The sequence below is a fragment of the Capsicum annuum genome, chromosome 5 (genome assembly GCF_002878395.1).
Source record: "Capsicum annuum cultivar UCD-10X-F1 chromosome 5, UCD10Xv1.1, whole genome shotgun sequence".
Classification (NCBI taxonomy): domain Eukaryota; kingdom Viridiplantae; phylum Streptophyta; class Magnoliopsida; order Solanales; family Solanaceae; genus Capsicum; species Capsicum annuum.
Window position 1 is genome coordinate 6009698 of NC_061115.1, and position 19694 is coordinate 6029391.

General features: G+C 35.8%; 1 protein-coding gene across 1 annotated transcript; it reads left to right on the forward strand.

Moving 5' to 3' along the window:
- The first annotated feature begins 8917 nt into the window (after positions 1-8917).
- On the forward strand, positions 8918-9536 carry LOC124898686 (monothiol glutaredoxin-S1-like). Its single transcript, XM_047412447.1, has one exon. The coding sequence runs from the start codon at positions 9087-9089 to the stop codon at positions 9393-9395; it is 309 nt and encodes a 102-aa protein (XP_047268403.1). The 5' UTR covers positions 8918-9086; the 3' UTR covers positions 9396-9536.
- Positions 9537-19694: the final 10158 nt, after the last annotated feature.

The following is a 19694-nucleotide window of genomic DNA, read 5'->3' on the forward strand; positions in this document are numbered from 1 at the left end:
GACACCTTGGGACCATGAACCGTGCTCTAATACCAAGTTTTTCACGATCCGAATCGGGGTCCTGGCCAGGACGAGCACCCCGAACCATGAAGGCCCGAGAGCCCTTCTAACTTACAATCACATACACCATTCATATACAAAGAGGAAATGCAAAAATACATAAAAAAACGGAATCATGGTTAACTTTTATTTCAAATTACTCAATACTGAAATGAGTTTATAAAGATCAACAACATCTAACACTAATCTGTGAAATCTCTACTAACTGAAAATAACCTCTATCTGAAGACTGGGATAAGGCCCCCAGTTGGACCCAAAACAAGAATGAAATAATAATGTTATAAAATAGACCTTCCGAAATAAAGAAGGCTCACCGACTGCACACTTCTGTTTGATAGATCTACGGCTTAGCGGGATCTTTGGACTGAGTCTCAGACCCTAAAATATAGGGAGTTAATACAAACGTATTGGTATGCAGAGTAATCCAAAATAATGTACTTTTATATATAACATAAGTGAGAGCATTTCATAAAGAATTATGCATGGACTAATTTAAAATACACGAGCAATTTCAAATGATCTTAAAATAATTCTGTCGATGCAATTTCATTCTTTGTGTTACTTCTGAGCTAAGTGGTACACCCTACATATCTGAAAGTATCCCACGAGCAGTATGGGATCCGCCCTTAACTCGGCAGCAAAGCCCCCAACCCAAGTTTACCTTAAGGGTTGGAGTATCTGAATCTGATATGCCACAGGGCACTAGGCCTAATCCCTCTTGGGGACATAATAAACCCATATCGACAAAACACAATTTTTCAGTAATGAGCCCTTACACTCAAACGCCTTCTTCGGATAACCACCTAACTCTCTTAGTGCCCATTTTTAACCTGTTCTAAAACATGTATCTTTCTAAATTCAAAATCTATAAATCTGAGTGAAATCTATATTTTTAGTCTATTCTGAATTTGCCATGGCATTCATCTGATTTGCTATCGCATACCAAGACTTGCAAGTCGTATTTATAATCCATAAAAATATCATGTCATAATCTATTCATTCAAAACATAAAGTTTAGACCACCATATCATTCAAGCAGTTCAAGAGAATTCATATTTCAAAATATATGTCAAAATATGCAAAGAATCTTTCTTTTCAACATTTCAACAAGCATATGGTGGTCATATATTTTTGACAAATCATGCAATTTTTTCATTATATGTCTTCAACATTTATCAACATGTAAAAACCCCTCTCATCAATTTAAAATCAATCTTTAATCATTCGACAATAGTCAAGAATATTGATACCATGCTCCTAAATATAACATTCTTCAATTCGTAACATGAGAGAATCAAAAGGTGTTGCAACATGAGAGAGAGTGTAAATAGCCATGCTCTCAATTCAATTATCAGCTTTAAATGCATACGTACATATATATAAAAATTAATTTTCTTTAAGGGAAGACCTCAAGACCAAAACAATAGATCAAAAGGATTCACAATGCACAATTGTAAATTTAATTCAAAACCCCTTTATAAATTCATGATTTCCAAAACTTTAAACCTTATTCAAAGTATTTTTAATAAGCCCATGTAGTTTAGAAAAATCCTATGTACCTTAGGTTACAAGGTTTAAAGAGTAGAAATCGAATCTTGATTTGGTCCTTGGAAATCTTGGACTTAAAGATTGATTTCTTGTTTTCTTGTTCTTGGAAGAAACCCTAGTTTGATCTTGATTTTGAGAGTGAAGAGGGAGTTTTAATGTTGTATAACTGATGGCAATAGACTAATAATGTTTTTAGAGAGTGATTAAATCCATTGGGGAGGTTTTCTGAGGAGAAAAAGTACCAAAACACCCCTTTTTACAACGTCCCATCTTTGGAACTACGTATTTTGCCTAGCTGCTTGGTTGACGGACCGTCAGGAGGGTGACGGACCATCACCTCGATCGTCAGGTGATGTCTAGTGACTAAACTCACTATTTTAGGGGCGACGGAGGGCTTGACGGGCCGTCACGGGCCCGACGGTCCGTCGGGTCGGCCGTCGCACCTTCGGCAGTTTGATGCCCTATTGTAAAATAGGCATAACTTTTTATTCCGATATCAAATTAAGGATAAATTGGTTGAGTTGGAATGAGGACTCAAAGAAATTTTATTTGACATATAGTAGGCCTTCTAATTCTTTATATACAAAAAGTTATGGTCGATGGAATTGACCCAAGTTTAGATGATCACCAAAACTCAATCGATAGGAAAGCTTTCAACTTGTCCTTGAGTTAGGGGACCTCTATGATCTCAATTCAGGCTCAACTAGATTTCTACACTACATAATTGATTAACACACTAAATTTGAATAAGATTTATTGGCTTTTAGAATCTTTACTCATAGAAATGACGGTTTACACTCTAACCCGAAATGCGGGTTGTTACAACAAGATAAGTGATGAACGATCCCCTCTCGACCAAAAAAGTTGGATAATTTCCTATATTCTCCACCCCAAACAGATTGTACCACTTTTATATGACGCTCAAAGAACTTCTCAACTTGAGTTTTAAACCATAAAAATATTGTATAAACTTCATTTTCGGAACTCATAGGAAATAGTCATGTAAATTGGCTAAAGTCATCAATAAAAGAACCATAATAACGGAATTTATTACTAGACAATTGTGGAGCAAGACCCCATACATCACTGTGGATTAAATCAAGGAAAAAAACTAGCACTAGAACTAGAATTAGAAATTGGCAATTTATGACTCTTGCTATATTGGCAAGAAGAACAAACATTAGACTGAGGACTCAATTAGATCGTAAAGAAAGACTCCTAATAATAGTATTGACTGCTCGTAGAGACGAGTGACCTAAAAAACTATGCCATAGATTAAAAGATGACTTAGAGACATGGAAAACCTATGATTTATTTGAGGAAGAAGGTTGACCGAGTAACTGGGTTGCAAGGAGACAATAAAGGCCATGCTCAAGAGTCCCATGAAATAGTACTCTCCCCTTGGCCCGTCCTTCACTAGACAAAAACGAGGGTGAAACTCAAATATAACATCATTATCAGAAGTGAACTTTGCTACACTAAGCAAATTCTTGGTAATTTTAGGCACCAATAAGATATTAGATAAATGTAAAGGTCAACTAACTGTAGGTAAGGTAGCATTACCAAAGTGAGAAATTGTTAAACCTGTTCCATTACCAATATGAATTTAATCGCTTCCCAGATACTCTCCTCATACCACCATATTCTGCATATCGTTAGTTAAATGATGAGTAGCCCCAGAATTCGGATACCAATTCGAGTCTCCAATCATAGAAGGTTGGGCAATGAGAGCAGCCATGTGAGATTTGGAAGAAGCTTGATAGGCATGGTCAAAACGATGGTAGCAAACCAAGATGGAGTGACCAAATTTATGGAAAACTTGACATTGATTTTGGTTGGATGAGTTGGCGTTGTGACCTCGACCTCGTCCTCGTTCAGATCTACCACCATAAGCTTGATTGTTATTGATATTAGTAGGCTTCTTAAAGGAGTTATCAATCTTAGTATTTTTGGATTGTCTAGTAGACAAGTTGGCTTCGCTTAATCCTTGTTCTATACTTGTCATCTGCTCCAAACGATACTCTTGGCTTAAAAGCAATCCATGAAGATCGGCTGATGAAATTAACTCATCCCTAGTAGTGACCGAAACAACGACAACATCATATTCTAGTCCATGTCCTCCAAGAATATATAAGACAAGATCATTAACAGTGACTGGGTGTGCTGCAACCACAAGATTGTCGGCACAAGTCTTCGTCTTTTGAAGATATTCTACCATGGAAGAGTCGCCTTTCTCTGTGGTTTGTAATTGCAACCTTGGTTGCATTATCCTAGCCTTGGATTGTGATGCAAAAATCATCTCAAGTGCCTGCCAAACAGCCTAAGATGTTGTACATCATGAGTTATCAACTAAGCCATCTCAACTTCACATGTTAGGAGATAATTTAACTAACCATCACGCAATACTAGATCCAGCATCACTAAGCATGTCACAACCTTAAGGACTAGTGTCCATATTTTAATCAGGTAATGTCCACCAACTAGTTTACTAGGTTTCTAGGTTCCAAATAATAATTATATATTTTAGAAGTAGCTAGTTATCACATAAGCCACCTTACTAGGCAAGATTTCATAATATAACCTCTTATTCAAGTCAAGTATGTATATATATATATATATATATATATATATATATAGGTTATCCCTTGAATTTTTATGCAAGTTTACACATAAAGTTAAGCCTTAACTCAATATTAGGCATAAATTTCCTCTAGTAGCTAATTTAGCATCAACAAGGGTCACACCTCTTATATAGTGATTTGGAATAAGAAACGAATAACAATTTACCAAGAAAGACCTCATAATTCAAGCACATAGACAGTTGGCCCCACACATCCTAACCTTACAAATATCAATGCATATAAGTAAATTTGCCCCATACGGCATCATAATATTCTTACCTCTTCCGAATTCACCTGGCATCATCACAATATCAACATATTCCTCTGAATTCGTCGAGCATCATCATAATATCATATATTTCTCCAAACTCGAACCGAGCATCATTATAATATCATATATTCCTCCAAATTCATCGGGCATCATCATAATATCACACATTCCTCTGGAATCGAACCGGACATCATCATAATATCACACATTTCTCTAGACTCGAATCAGGTATCACCGTAATATCACATATTTCTCTAGACTCAAACCAGACATCATCATAATATCACATATTTCTTCGAATACAATAACATACATTCACACGTATAGACAAACCAATAAGCATACATAAAAGCTCACAATATACATAGAAGTAGGGATGTGGGATAACACTTGCCATTTTACCTTACTAATAAGCTTTACACATAATATGAGCATCAACAAGAGCATGAGTATTTACCAAACATGCACAGTAATTACTTAACAAGGGTATTCAAGTCATGAACACAAGATAATTCGATAATCGAGTGCCACCATCACAACTCCTACACATATGTATAGAGCTTGGACAATCCCCACGTATCTAGGTCGCTAAGCATTTACATAGTTCAAGCTTAAGGTGGGTCAAGTCCCACTTCTAAATCCCGAGAATGTCAAGCTTACTAACACATTGATAACATACGATATCTACAATACAAAAAAATCCGCAAACGAGATACAACTACACACCTTAACCCACAGCAAGAAGACAACAAGACGATACAAAAAGCAAACACAAATTGAAAACGATAAAGGATAGGTAACTTGAGACAAAGAGAATACGAAATATAGCAACTAAAGAGTCTATTAAACTCTAAAACCTCTAAAAATCACATTAACAAGCAACAAATTCTTACGGTGACCGCTAAGGGAATTAACTCCACCTTACAACCACCGTTTCTAAGCAAAGATCAATAAAAGATTTTCCAAGCCCTACACTAATGTCTTATCTAAGCCCTAAACTAAGGATGTTATACTCTCAAAGAGAGAAGAAGTCTTTTACATATTCATCATTCAAAAACTAAAGTGAAAATACCTAAAAGAGACTTTATATAGCCTTATTACATAATGGAAGACAAAATGACTCCAATACCCTTAATGAGGTGGGGTAGCCATGGAGTGTTACTTGGACAAGGCTAAGCGACCGAAATTCCCTTAATGAAAGGCCCAAAACCGTGAGTCCTCAATCTTCAATGCTCCAAGCAATCTTCCACACATGGGATTGCTCTTTGGTGTACTCAAATCGTCCCCTCTATGTAGGATCCCATGTCCTCAATACGACCAAAGCTTGATGCCCCACGTACTGACTTCGAATGATGTTATCAAAAGCTAAGGCGGCCATTTAACTTGTATCACACATGTCTCGCTTCTACCCAGAATTAGGCTAAGTCATCCATACCTCACCATAAGGGCTTACCAATCCTTTCTAGGTCTATAGTGATAGTCTCTTCAAGGATCCTTCCTAAGTCAACCCAACACCAAGGTCATCTCCTATCTAGGCATTAAGTAGGTTAATACACTCCTAAGGATTGAGAAGTATACAATTCATGCCTACTTATAACAACTATAGTGTTCTCTCACTGTTCATAAGACCATAATTAAGCTAACTAGGGTCCTAGACTAAAGGTCAAATATCATACCTAACAAATCCATGACCTATAACAATTAATTAATCCCAATTTCACCATTTAATCAACTATCGTTTAAATTTTCCGCCCAATCTCGCAAGATATCAATGATTACATTACAAACTAGCTCAATCTATACTACGGGTAAACCTAACCTACCTTGAATCCAAGCAACTCACGAACCAACATGTTTTTCCTTTCCTTTTCGAGAAGTTTCCCCTTCCACAAGCAATGCTATCAACAATACAATCTAAGCATTACAACAAAATGACAATACCCATTATAACACCATTGTGCCATGGGTCTCAAATGGACACCAAAACTCCAATTGGGTTTCACCCTTGGAAAGGAGTTTTCAAGATCAATCCATAGCCTAATTTTCTTTGGGGAGTTAAAACCCTCAAGTAATTTGAGTCAATCACTCAATTTTGGGGATACAATTGACCCACAATGATTTAGGGATTTTGAGTCAAGAAGTCAAGAAAATCATGAAATCATGAAATCAATATCAAATGAGGAATTCTTAGCTTAGATTTGTAGTAAAAAGATGGAATACACAAGTTGCTAAGCTTCTAATCAACCCACAAGATTCATTTTTTTGTCAACAAATATTTATGGCCGCTAGGATTTTCAAAATACTAAAGAATGTCTCAAAAATCGGCCAAAGGGCCTTTTTATATGAGTTTAAATGGGCCTGCAAGTTCAAAACTTATTTTGACCTCCCGGACTCATTCGGACTCCATTTTCTTTTCAAACGATCTATGTAAACCCACTAAATACGACATTTCGGATGCATTGGTGAAGTCGGATTTTCCATCCAAGGTTATTTAGGCCACTTGTGGGTCCCACACCCATATATTTCAATTTTTGACTTTTCGACTAATGGGTCGAAATGAGCTCGGATGCTGTGGGATATGGTCTATCTATCCTAAAATCGATATTACATAGATGTTGGCGCTGTCGAAATTTACATCCGAAATTATTTTACTGTATTTTTCGCTCGACGGCCATTTGGAATTGACGAAAACTTCAAATTGAAAGAGTGGTTCTATAAAACAAACGAACCTTCAGGTAACCGAACTATCAGTTCCATCAAGTCACTAATGACTTGGGACAACTATGAAGGAGCTTTATCGGCGAAAATAAGCAAGAACACGGCTAATGACTTGAACGGTCATTACATAATTAAAGTGGCAGTGAATAAATTTCAAGATGCTACATAAATTTTGTTTTTACTTTTTAGTTAGTCAAATATATAGTTATTCTTAATCTTGAAATTTAATGATGCATTCGAATGACTCTCTTATCCGAACAAAACAACTTGTTCTAATAGGATACCATATGGTACATATTGCAAATATTCTTACGTACCTACAAAAATTTTGACTTTTGAGGTGACATTTGAATAAAATCTTCTACCTATTAATAGGAAGATTTATCATTTTTCCCTTATTAGAATAAAGGGATTAATACTGCTCTGAATTTTATCGTTACATTTTGATACCTTGGAAAAATATAGTACTACGATAATATTTGACCTTTTGACTTAGTAAGGGAGCACTTATTTGAATGATAATAGTGTAGACATCAAAATTTGTGGGATTATTTGGAATAATATTATTTCTGAAGAAATTTCAACTAGTTAACCATGTTCATCAAAGTAAAAGAATATTGTAATTCGAAATTCTTTTCATTCTACTTCTTGTACGAGTAATATTTTGAGGATTTTTTATCCTCATATCCAGAAAATAGGCCACTTATATCTTTTAGAAATTAGAATGATACACTAACTCACTAAGTAGGCGTTTGGTCAAAAATTTCAAATATTTCACTTTTTATGAAATTTATGGAATTGGAGTTGAGGACGGAGCATCTAATTATATTTATCGCAACTTATATTTAAAATAATATTCATGCAAGCATGACTTAAATACAACTTCAAATGACAATTTTTCTCTACGATGGAAGGATACGAAAAGTGTAATTTTTTTATCATAGCTAAAGCTTTTCTCCTTTTAGACAGAAGAACATTGTATAGGCTAAATCCTTTCGATTAAGCACTGATTTTCAAATAAAGTGAAAATTTTTCTGAGAAAAAAGGTGGGTCCTAATATATTTAACCTTTGGAGATAGTAAGGGAGCAATTTTCATAGATCAGCAATTGTACTATATTTGCCTTTCTTGATTATATTGAGTGATCTACTTTATACTAAAGGGAATTTTAAGTATTTTTAAGCAAGTTTTTCTCTATGGTACGGATCTATGAGCATATATTCTTAAAAATTACAAAAGATTTCATTTTTCCTCAAATCAAAAATATGATTCTATCAAAAAAGATCACTCCAGCTGGATATATAGATTTCTTATTTCTTTAGTATAGCAGTCTGGTGTCCAAAATATTTCGTGTTCATGCAAAGTTGAGGGCAAGGACTGCACTCCAAGGGGTGTGATGTATACAAGTCAATCCTATGTAAACATTAGTGGTTTCTTTCATTGCTCAAACTGGGACCTATATGTCACACAGAGATAACTTCATTGTTGACCCAAGGCTCCCCTTTCTTTTTTTTTTTTTTCCTTTAGAAGATACATTGTTTTCAAGAGGGCATTCTATGTACTTTGAAGTGCAACACAAATGTTCTGGGAATATTTTAAAGGTAGATAAGGCATGCATGCCCTTATCTTACTAGTGATCAAGAAAATCTAGATATATCCAACTTGTTCTAATTAGAAATGTTCACTATTTTTAGCACATTGTTGCTTCTATATATAGCCTCATGATAGATTCAAGTTTCTCAACAACAAATCAAACCTCAATTCACTTCACTTCACAAACCTTTAGCCATCACAACTTCTTTCGTCTCCACTAAAAGATTCAAATCTTGACATTTAACCAAACATACAATTTCTTGAAGTTGTTTAAACATGGATGTGGCGATGAAGTTGGGAGCGTCAAGCGCGGTGGTGATATTCACCAAGAGTAGTTGTTGCATTTCTCATACCATCGAGACCCTAATTCGTAGTTTTGGTGCAAACCCTACAGTTTATGAGCTCGATACACATCCAAATGGGAAGCAAATGGAGAAGGCACTGATAGAACTAGGGTGTCAACCAAGTGTACCAGCAATCTTTATAGGGAAAGAGTTAGTTGGTGGTGCAAATGAGATAATGAGCCTTAATGTGAGGGGAAAGCTTAAACAATTGCTCATTAGGGCTAATGCAATTTGGGTATAGAGTAAATCAATAATGACTAGCTATATATAGCAAGTCTAGGAGGTTTGACAATAAATTTATTATTACATAAGAGAATCATTTTGTTTCCTCTCACATGTTGCTTCTTGATGTATAAATAAATAAAAGTTAATACTTTGGCCATATTTTCTAGTTTTTTTCTTTTGATAATCTAGTGTGGATTTTGCTTTGCTCAAAGTTGATGACATGAAAAACTACAGAAATATTTAAATTACGCTTTAATCTAACACATTAATAATATCCTATACTTCAATGTGTGGTAGATCAAATAACATACATAATATATAATAGTATATAGTTTGGGATGGCCTTTTGAATATTTTATGTTACTTTTTCATTTTTCAACCTTCACTTTTTGACTTCTGTTAATTTTGACATAGAAAGAACAAATGCAATTTCTTAAAAAGTAAAGGGTCCAATAAACAAAATAAACATGCAGAGGTTATCGAATAGTAAGTAGATCACATGGCACATGTGGCAAATATTACTGCTCACCAAAGTTTTTTTTGACATATGGTTTAAATATTCTGGCTATCAATAGGACCATTTGACATTAATATTCCGGAACACCAAGAACTTGAACCTGCTAACCACAAACAATAATATATTCGGTATATTCTCAATTTGAGACGTGTGGCTGAGTGATATTATTAAAAATTCGTGCCTTACTGATTATCTTATTTTCGCCTAATTATTGCCTATCGATAGAACGGGTTGTCTGACATGTTCCAAGAAAGCAGTAAAACAGAAAGTAAAGAACACAACAATTTTTACGTGGAAAACACCTGGCTCACAAGGTGTAAGAAACCACGACCTGCACCTCTACAGGATTTAACTCCAACTTCACTAAATAACTCTGAGCCTCAATAAAGACTGATTACAAAACTCTTATAACCAACAAATAGGAATTATAAACTCTAATTCTTTTAACACAACGACTAGGAATTATAAACTCTAATTCCTAACTACACACACACCTCCCAAGGTATGCATTCCCAAAGTCTCTGAGTTTTCCCTAACTCGAAGACTAGCTCTTAGTTCAGTTTATAACACACTGAAATTAATATTACATCAATTGTTCAAACACAATGAACAACTCTAAAAATCAACTATAAAACTCTTAGCTAGATTCTATACTTAGGACTAGGTTCTTCAATATGTTTCTTCAGTGAATGAGTAGCACTTCATGATGTCAATCTGTCGATTGTGCTTTTTTTCTTTGTAAGTACGTAAGTTATTCTGACTGATGCATCTTCTATTTAAGCACAACTCTTCAAAGAGTCATTCTTTATTTCAAACTCTTCCTTTAATCAAAACTCTTATTGCATAGAGTTCTACTTCAAGTGAGACTCCTTCAATTCCAACTCTTGTCTCCTTAGTGTTGTAGTAAAACTCCAACTCTTTAAATCAACACATATTTATTTATCAGAATCTTTCTCCTCCCACACATAGGACTCTTTAGGATATACTCAGAAGTGAAACTCTTTCTTCACGTAGGACTTCTTTTTCAACTCAACTTGCTTTCCCTTATCATTAAGTGTTTGAATCAAATTCAACTTGTTATATTCCTTACATGATCAGTAACTTGAGTATATCAGAATTAGGCTTGCTTATTCATTCCTGTCTTTAAGCAATCTTGTTTGCATCTATTAGTGAAATTCAAAATCTGCTTTCCTATGCATGAACTAGCTCAAGTAACATGTTTCATTCATGTGTCAGTTTATCAATCATCAAAACTACATAGTACCCAACAAATTCCCCCTTCTTGATGATAATAAACCTCTTATCTTTTTGCATTCAACCATCTTCACCTATAGGCACTAAAGTATAAAACAATAGAATGAAATTAGTTAGTCAATGGGTTACAACTATTTCACAACCCTCTTATCTTCCCCCTTTTGGCATCATCGAAAAACCATTTCAACATAATCATATACTAGCAAAAGTGATTAGTTATGCTATTCATGTCCACTGGGGCTATCACTAAAACAATCAGACAAAGACTTGAGCCAACATAGTAATATATTAAAGAGAGAAAAATCCTGAGTCAATTTAGCAGAGATAACCATTTCATTTAACTGTCAGAGCATGTTCCACATTAAACCTAAGCTAGTACTGAACAAAGCAAAACAATTGAGTATTTAAAAAATATGGTATAAAAGTGGGACATGACTAAGGGTACGAATAGTAATGAGAATGGAGAAATAAGTGATATCAACTTTGTTAATTGACAAATGACTTCAACATTTTCATCCCTCTCTCAATCAAGGACAAGCTTCGAAGTCATGATCCAATCCTGAAGGACCACTTATTCCACTTCATGACTGTAGACACTTTCCTATTTGGGTATTTCTAGCAACATTTGTAAGGCGACACACTTCCTTGTTTGTGTAATTCAAGCAACATTGGTAAGGAGACACACTTTCTTGTTTTGGTAATTTAAGTGGCATTGGTAAGGATATGCACTTTATTATTTTGGTAATTCAAGAGGCATTGGTAAGGAGACACACTTTCCTATTTGGGTATTTCTAGCAACATTTGTAAGGAGACGCATTTCTTTGTTTGGGTAATTCAACCAACATTTGTAAGGAGACGAACTTTCTTGATTGGGTAATTCAACCGGCATTTGTAAGGAGATTCACTTCCGTGTTTTGGTAATTCAAGCAACATCTGTAAGGAGATGAACTTCCTTGTTTGGGTAATTCAAGCAACATCTGTAAGGAGACACACTTCTTTGTTTGGGTAATTCAAGCGGCATTTGTAAGGAGACGCACCTCCTTGTTTTGATAACTCAAGAAACATTGGAGCCCGCCCGAAGTACAAGGTGAATAAATGGAAAGTCAAGCAACAAGGTGAAACAATTAAAAGCCAAGCAACAAATTAAAATTGCAAGTCAGGAGCCCGTCTGAAGAATAGAGTGATGAAACTCAAGTTAGGAGTCCAAAAGTAGCTGCATAGATAGATTTTTTTGTAATTCCATTTATGTTTCAACATTGTAATCTTCATTTTAATGTAATAACAGAGCTGCAGACCGAAATCTCGACGAGACCTCACTCGACTCTCCAACTCAATTGTCCTTCTTCCTTTTGTTTCTTTCTTTGAATAATGGTCGGGTCAAAATTCTGTCTCGTTGTCTACTTCTTTGTATGAAAACACTTTTTGTTTACATACAAAGAGGGGCTAGATGTAAACACGTAATTTTGTTCCTCTCAGAAAGCATTTTTTCAAATTTTTACCTTATCCTACCGTGTACCCTCAACCATATAATCATACCCTATAAAAATACAAAAATAACAAACTCCGTAACAAATTAAATCCCTAATATTTCCTTATCCCAACAAACCTTATCCTAACTAACTCCCTATTCACCACCCCACACCCCTTACCCTACCCCACTACCCCCACACTACCTAACAGTTACACGTCACACAAAGGGAAAGATTGATCACACACTCCTCACGGCCTCTCACTCTCACAGATAATACATATACACAAAAGAGGGGGCATGTACAGGGGATTCCATTTTTGGCCCACAGAACACACACTCTTCAATTGTTTCTTTTTCTTCTTCACGGGCACACAATCACAAGGGACTCCTTATCACAATTCTCTCTATAAACACATAAACCTTATTGAAATACTCACAAAGAAGGGATTAGGCAGTAACTCCATTTTTCTTTTCTGAACAACGCACATCATACACACACATAGAACAACAATACACCATTATAAAAAAGGCACCTCACATAGACACACAATACAGAGGGGAAGGGACAGGACTCCATGCTCCCTTTTCATTTTTGAATAACGAAAAACACATAGATATCCATACTAGAGAACACACAAAATTCATCTTCTTCTTCGCACACACTCACCACACCAAGAATGCACAGACACACATATTTCCCATCGAGAAAGAGAATGAAATCAAGTGAGAGGAAGAGATAGTGAGACAAGGGAGATAGAGAATTGAGAGATAGAGGCGACAGAAATAATCATGAGAGAGAACTGAGAGAGGTAGAGAAAGAGATCTGCGAGAGAGACATCCGGTATTGAGAAAATTTGGGCGAAGATCAGGTGGGCATAAATTTCCTAGCTTCTTGACTGTTTTTCCGGTGAGTTGACTATTTTCTGGCAATCCTTTTCGCCGAAATTGTTTACAGGTCATTCTTTATCGATTTCAAAGTTTTAAATTCTAAAATATCATCTACCAGTCTCTGTTTGTTCATATTTTATTGTTGGTATTCATTTATTCTTCATCAAAGTGCTATTACGAGTCGGGTTTCGGGTCTGTTGTGGTTCAAACTGATTTGGGAGTCGAGGTTTGACATTCTTTGAGGTTTCAGAGCGACTTTTATCATCTTCTTAAGTTAATCGAAAGCATTTGGAAGGTCCATTTATATCTTTTCTCTTTAATTTTACGTGATCATGAATGATTTTGTGTGTTTGGTATGTTTGAATTTTGATTGTATATTGGTGGATGTTGGATTTGAACGTTGAAAACTTATATTGATAATCGAAGCAAGTGTTAATCTTTGGTTAATCGATTCAGGGGATCAAAATTTGGTAAAAGAAGAATAAATTAGTTGTTTTGATTCATTCTTCTTGTTACTTTTGTGTCTAATTATCAATTTCACGATAGTATCATGCTAGGTCGAACGGGGTAGGAAAATAATAGGGTCGGGTAGGTAAATTTAGAACTCGTGGATTGATTGAATGTTGAAAATGTGTGTAGAGTGGCTTGGTTTTTATAGTTTTTTTTGGATCAATTGCACTTATTTGGCCGGGGAATGCCCCGAAGGAGTGTATTTATTCACCGGGGAATGCCCCAACGTATCATGTTTTAGAAGAAGGTTCGTGATCAAGACCCGAGGCATCGGTTAAATCACGGGAGCGTAATTCAAGATTAGTGTAGGTTAGAATAGGATTTATTTTTTGCATTTTTTTATTTTGGACTGTATAATTGGACTGAACACTAAATTTTGGATTCATTTTGTTTCGTGTGTTTGATTGATTGCTTTATGTGTTTTGTGTGGTTTATACATTTGTAATGTAAAAAATTAACCGATACACTCCATGAAGCGACCATGGTCGAACCACGGGATCGAGGGAAGCCTAACACCTTCGCCTTGGTCAACAGAATTCCTTAGCCGGAATCTCTATTTGCAAACCAGTTTTAAAGAGTCAAAACCATTTTGAAAAAGGATATCCAAGGGTGACATGACACACCCGATTTATGCCGAGTGGAGACTCTGAGTTAGTTGCAAAACGAATCCTTTTCGAAACAAATCTCATTTTTTGTCACTTTAATAAGAAGAACCCTTTCGAACCTTAAAATGAATCTTTTTTGGAGTTAAGAAAAGGGGGTGTGACAGCTCTGGCGACTTTGCTGGGAATTTTTCAGAATTTGAGCTTATTTTTGAAGTTGTTTCGGCTTCGTTTGATACTATAGGTGTATGGACATTTTGTTGTGTTGTTTTGTGTTATTGTATTATCACTGTTGAGTGCCTACGTGCTCTTTGTTTTCAGTTTTTATCTTATGTGTTACTGCTTTATATCTGTCATCATGTGCTTAACCCGAGTCATTATTTCTGCAATAAGTCCGTAGTACTCGTATTGTACACGACCTTTAGTTGAGTACCCTTATTTTAGGGGGGAGCCATCGGTGTTATGGAGTAGGTAGAAAGCAAAGCAGCCATTATCGACCATACGCTCCCCCGAACAGCCTTGTTAGTGAACCCCAACGTAGGTTAGCCTTTAGGTCATGCTTATGTGCATCATATTGAAGACCTAGCGGGGCCCACTTGTCCCTTTGTAGGAGACTCACCTCGAAATTATCCCTACGTGCTAAATGTTGCATCTTTGAAGGTAATGTGGTCATTTGATGGACTTATTTGGGAAAAACATATGTTAAAAGTAAAGTACGTAGACAAGAAACCGTTTGAAAAAAAGGAAAAAAAAGTTTTGTAGCTTTTAGTGTTCTTTATGGCTTTTGTTTTTCACAATTCAAAAATTCAAAAAGATTTCCTTATTTTCTGTACTCATTTGTTCAAAAATCAAAACATCAAAAAGATTTCTCACTTTGTCTCCTTTAGCATGCATTCATAATTGAAAATTTTCAAAAAAGATTTTTAGCAGTTTTTATAAAAGAAAATGAAAAATGATAGAAGTTTTGTACATTTCATATAGCGAAAATACCAACAAGATTTTTTTCTCTTTCATAGTTGTTGGTGTCAGTTTTGTGTGAAGTGTCTAATTGAAAACCCAAAAAGATTTTATTTCTCATCGTCCGTCTGTAATCACGTCTCTCAAGTCAAGTCTTAGTTCATTTTAATCCTTAATTGTCCAATCTGGACGAACTACGCACTCTTGATTCTCCTTTCTCGGGAGTGAAATACATAGGCAACCTATTGTGGGTTCGAGGATCTTATTTAAAAATCCAAAAATATTTTCTTTAGTCGTTATTAGAGTAGGTGTTTCATATACATCTTTAAAAGAAAACTATAAAAAGATTTTTCTTTAATAGGTTCAAGTTTCATTTTCATATCAAATTCAAAATTGAAAATCCAAAAAGATTTTTCTTTGGTAATTATAGGTTTCATTTTGTATAGGAATTTTGAACTTGAAAAATGCCAAAAAAGTCTATTCTTTTGAAAATTTGTTATTTTCTTCTCTTTTTGAAGTTTCAAGAAAAAAAAAAGAAAGAAAAAAAGTTTAATTGGCCATTTTGGCAAAACTTCACGAACTACGCACACCGAATTCTTCTCTTTCGGGAGTGAGATACGTAGGTGCCCCTCTTGGGTTCGGTGACCTTTTTTTTTTTTTTTTTTAAAAAGGGGGTTTTGAAAAAAAAGTGTTGAATTCTAATGCATTTGCTATCTCTTGTTCAGTTAGTTTAAGGTGGTTGGTTTGTGGCATTTTGGATGGTCCTCCAGATTGCAGCAAGTCACAGAGAAAGTTATGGCCAACAAGGATACTGAGCAAATGATAGAAATGCATCGAGCTTGGGCTAATGGGTTGCCGCCTCCTCCATTTCCCACTGATAATCTAGAATATCTTTCTAGTTTGCCTCCAGTATCACATGCACAATTTCCTAATATTATTGACACATTACTATATGCATCAGGATCTACTCCGGGGTAATACTATCCAAACCCTTCCAATATTCATTTCCTCACTCCTCAACACAAAGCTACCATATGCTCGGCTCCACCCATTGTTCATTTTTTTGCACCCCCACCCCACCCAAAACTTCTATTTTTGAGGTTTATCCATAAGTTGTGCCTCCCCACTCTGTGAGAGCCTATATTGAACATTTTTACTGATCAACATCATGTTATTGAGCCCACATTTAAGTCAACTAATCCTTATGGCTACACTCACCCGCCTAAATTTTCTCTTAACATTGAGAAACCTATTATAACTGAAGAACAAGAGGAAATGACCAAAAAATCAAGAAGTTTGGAACTGGCTATGAAAGACCTCTAGGGACTTGGGGGGTACAAAAGTATCTCACATAAAGATCTGTCATGTTTCCATGGGTTCATCTTCCTTTTGGTTTTAAAATGCCAAAGTTTGAGAAATATGACGAACATGGGGACCCAGTGGCACATTTAAGGTGCTATTGTAACCAATTAAGAGGTGCTGGAGGGAAGGAAGAACTACTCATGGCTTATTTCAGGGAAAGTCTTTCAGGCTTAGCTTCAGAATGGTTTGTTGACCAAGACATCGACAAGTGGAATAGTTGGGATGACCTGGCTAATGAATTCGTGCAACAATTCCAATACAATATGAAGTTGATTCCTGACGAGAAGTCACTAACTAATATGAAGAAAAATAGTGCTGAAACTTTCAGAGAGTATGCGATTAGATGGCGTGAACAAGCTGATAGGGTGAAACCACCAATGAAAAAAAGTAAGATAGTGGAGGTGTTTATTCAAGTGCAAGATGAAACATACTATCAACACTTGTTACCTGCATTAGGAAAGCTATTTATTGAGGTCCTCAAAATGGGAGAGATGGTAGAGGATGGAATTATGATCGGTCGCATTATGAGTTTTGCAACATTGAAAGCGACTACTCAAGCAATTCAAAAAGGTTCGGGAAGTGTCGGAGGGAAGAAGTATGATGAATATGCATCTTCTATTGTAGTTGGACAACAACACGGACAAGTGGACCACACTATCGTTACCCATAGGCTCAAACCCAACTTTATGCCCAAGCTCCACAAAATCTTTCCCAAAATCTATTACACTCTATTCCCCCACCCCCATATCCAATATAAAATGCACAACCCTATGGTCAATTCTCTTCTTACCCACAATGGCATGCACCAACTCCTCAGAGCCATCCTCAAACTCTACAAACATATCGAAGCCCGTCTAGGCCAGACTTTTGGTCCAAACCAAATAATGAAATGAGATAAAAGTCGAGGGATAGCTTCACACCAATTGGAGAGTGATATGACAGTTTATTCTAGAGATTAGTATAGTGGGGCATGATCACTCCTCTCCTTGGGTATACTTCTGACCCGCATTCAAGAAACTTTGATCCTAATGTATGATGTGCCTATCATTCTGATGTTCAGGGTCACAGTATTAAAGATTTTCGTGTGTTGAAAAGAGAAATTGAAAAGATGATTCAAGATAAATTAATTATGATGCAGAACATTGATAGTGAGGAAAGCTCTAGTCATGCAGATATGCAAACCAGTGGCTAAGATGTCCAATTGAGCAATTGAGAAGTCACCCTTCTTCCTACTAGGAAGAGGTCTGGTAGCTTGTTTTGTTTTATTTTATGTTGTCCGAATTATTTTAGAGTTGTAGTTCGGGATCTATCTTATTTTGTCCTTTTGTCGTTTATGTTCAAACCCTTCTATCTTTTGTTTCAACTAAATGAAGTGTCCTATTTTTTTTGTGGTTTAAATATGTGTTGTTTGTTTGTTTTCTTTACATAGTACATTTTATGTTAACTCTAGTGATATGACATGCTAGTGAATTTTTTAGCCAGATCTTAAAATTCAGTTTAAACATGAACATTAAATCAGAGGGTTAAAGTTAGAAAAAGAGAGCATCTGAGAAAATAGGTAGAGTGCCGAGACATTTGGTGACAAGTTCGAGCCTTCTTTGAAAATTAAGGCAATTATGTTTAGAATCACTAGAATAACTTGGTCATCAATTGAAAAACATAGCTCAATTAGGTCAAATAACGGATGCGTGATTTCGAGGAACAGAATAAACAGCTCCACGAAAGCATGGGTCAGTCGATGTAAGGGATCTATAACATAGGTGGAGTTGTATGTTTGACAAGCCCAGAAAAAGTAGTGGCACAAATGCTCAGTTAAAGTTAGTATTGTGAAAGTGTCACGAATGATCTCTATCTTTCATTTTCACATTGCATGATGTGTACTTGCATTTTCAAGGATTGATATGATGAAGACATTTTATTCTTTTATCAAAACATCGTGTCATCCTTTGTTTACCCCATTTGAGCTTTAGTTCTATTTTCTTTCATACCCCTCTTTTTGAATCAAGATAGAGTCAACAACGCTCAAAAGAAAAGGTGTCGAGCAAAATAGTAGAGTCAGAAAAGTATAAAAAAAAGAGAAAAAAGTCCAAAAAGAAAGAAAAAGAAGAGTGTCAATAAAAGTAAAGTTAGAAAAGTCCCAAAGAGAAAAAGAGTCAACATAAGAAAAAACCAGAATCAATCAAAAGAACAAGCTGACAGAACTACGCATGACCTGATTCTCCTCTCTTAGGGATGAGATACGTAGGCTGCCATACTAAGGGCTCGGTCTAACCAAATAAATAATTTAGAGTCACCTAGTCAAAAGAAATTGGGGCATGAGTTAATCCTCATTGTTTAAGTCGATTCCAAAAGTTGTAAGTCCTACCCCACTTCAAGTGTCGTTTGGGCCCCATGCCATCCTTCTTTCTAACCCTATCCAAAAGCTAAGTTACAACCAAAGAAAGACCTTCAGATCATTCTTTGAGGATGTTAAGGCTAAGTATGCAAGGGATATGATGATGCATTTGGGAACTACTCGTCTTCCTCAACATAAGAAATTAGGAGAGAAATAAAAATGAGAGAGTCTTATTGGTGAAAACCCTCACGGGCACCGTAAGAGGATGGTAAGTTGAAAGAGATAAAAATGAGAGATTCTTATCGGTGAAAACTCTCACGGGCACCGTATGACGACTGTGAGTTAAGGGAAATGAAGATAAGAGAGTCTCATTAGTGGAAAACCCTTACAGACACCATAAGGCAATGGTAAGCTAAGGA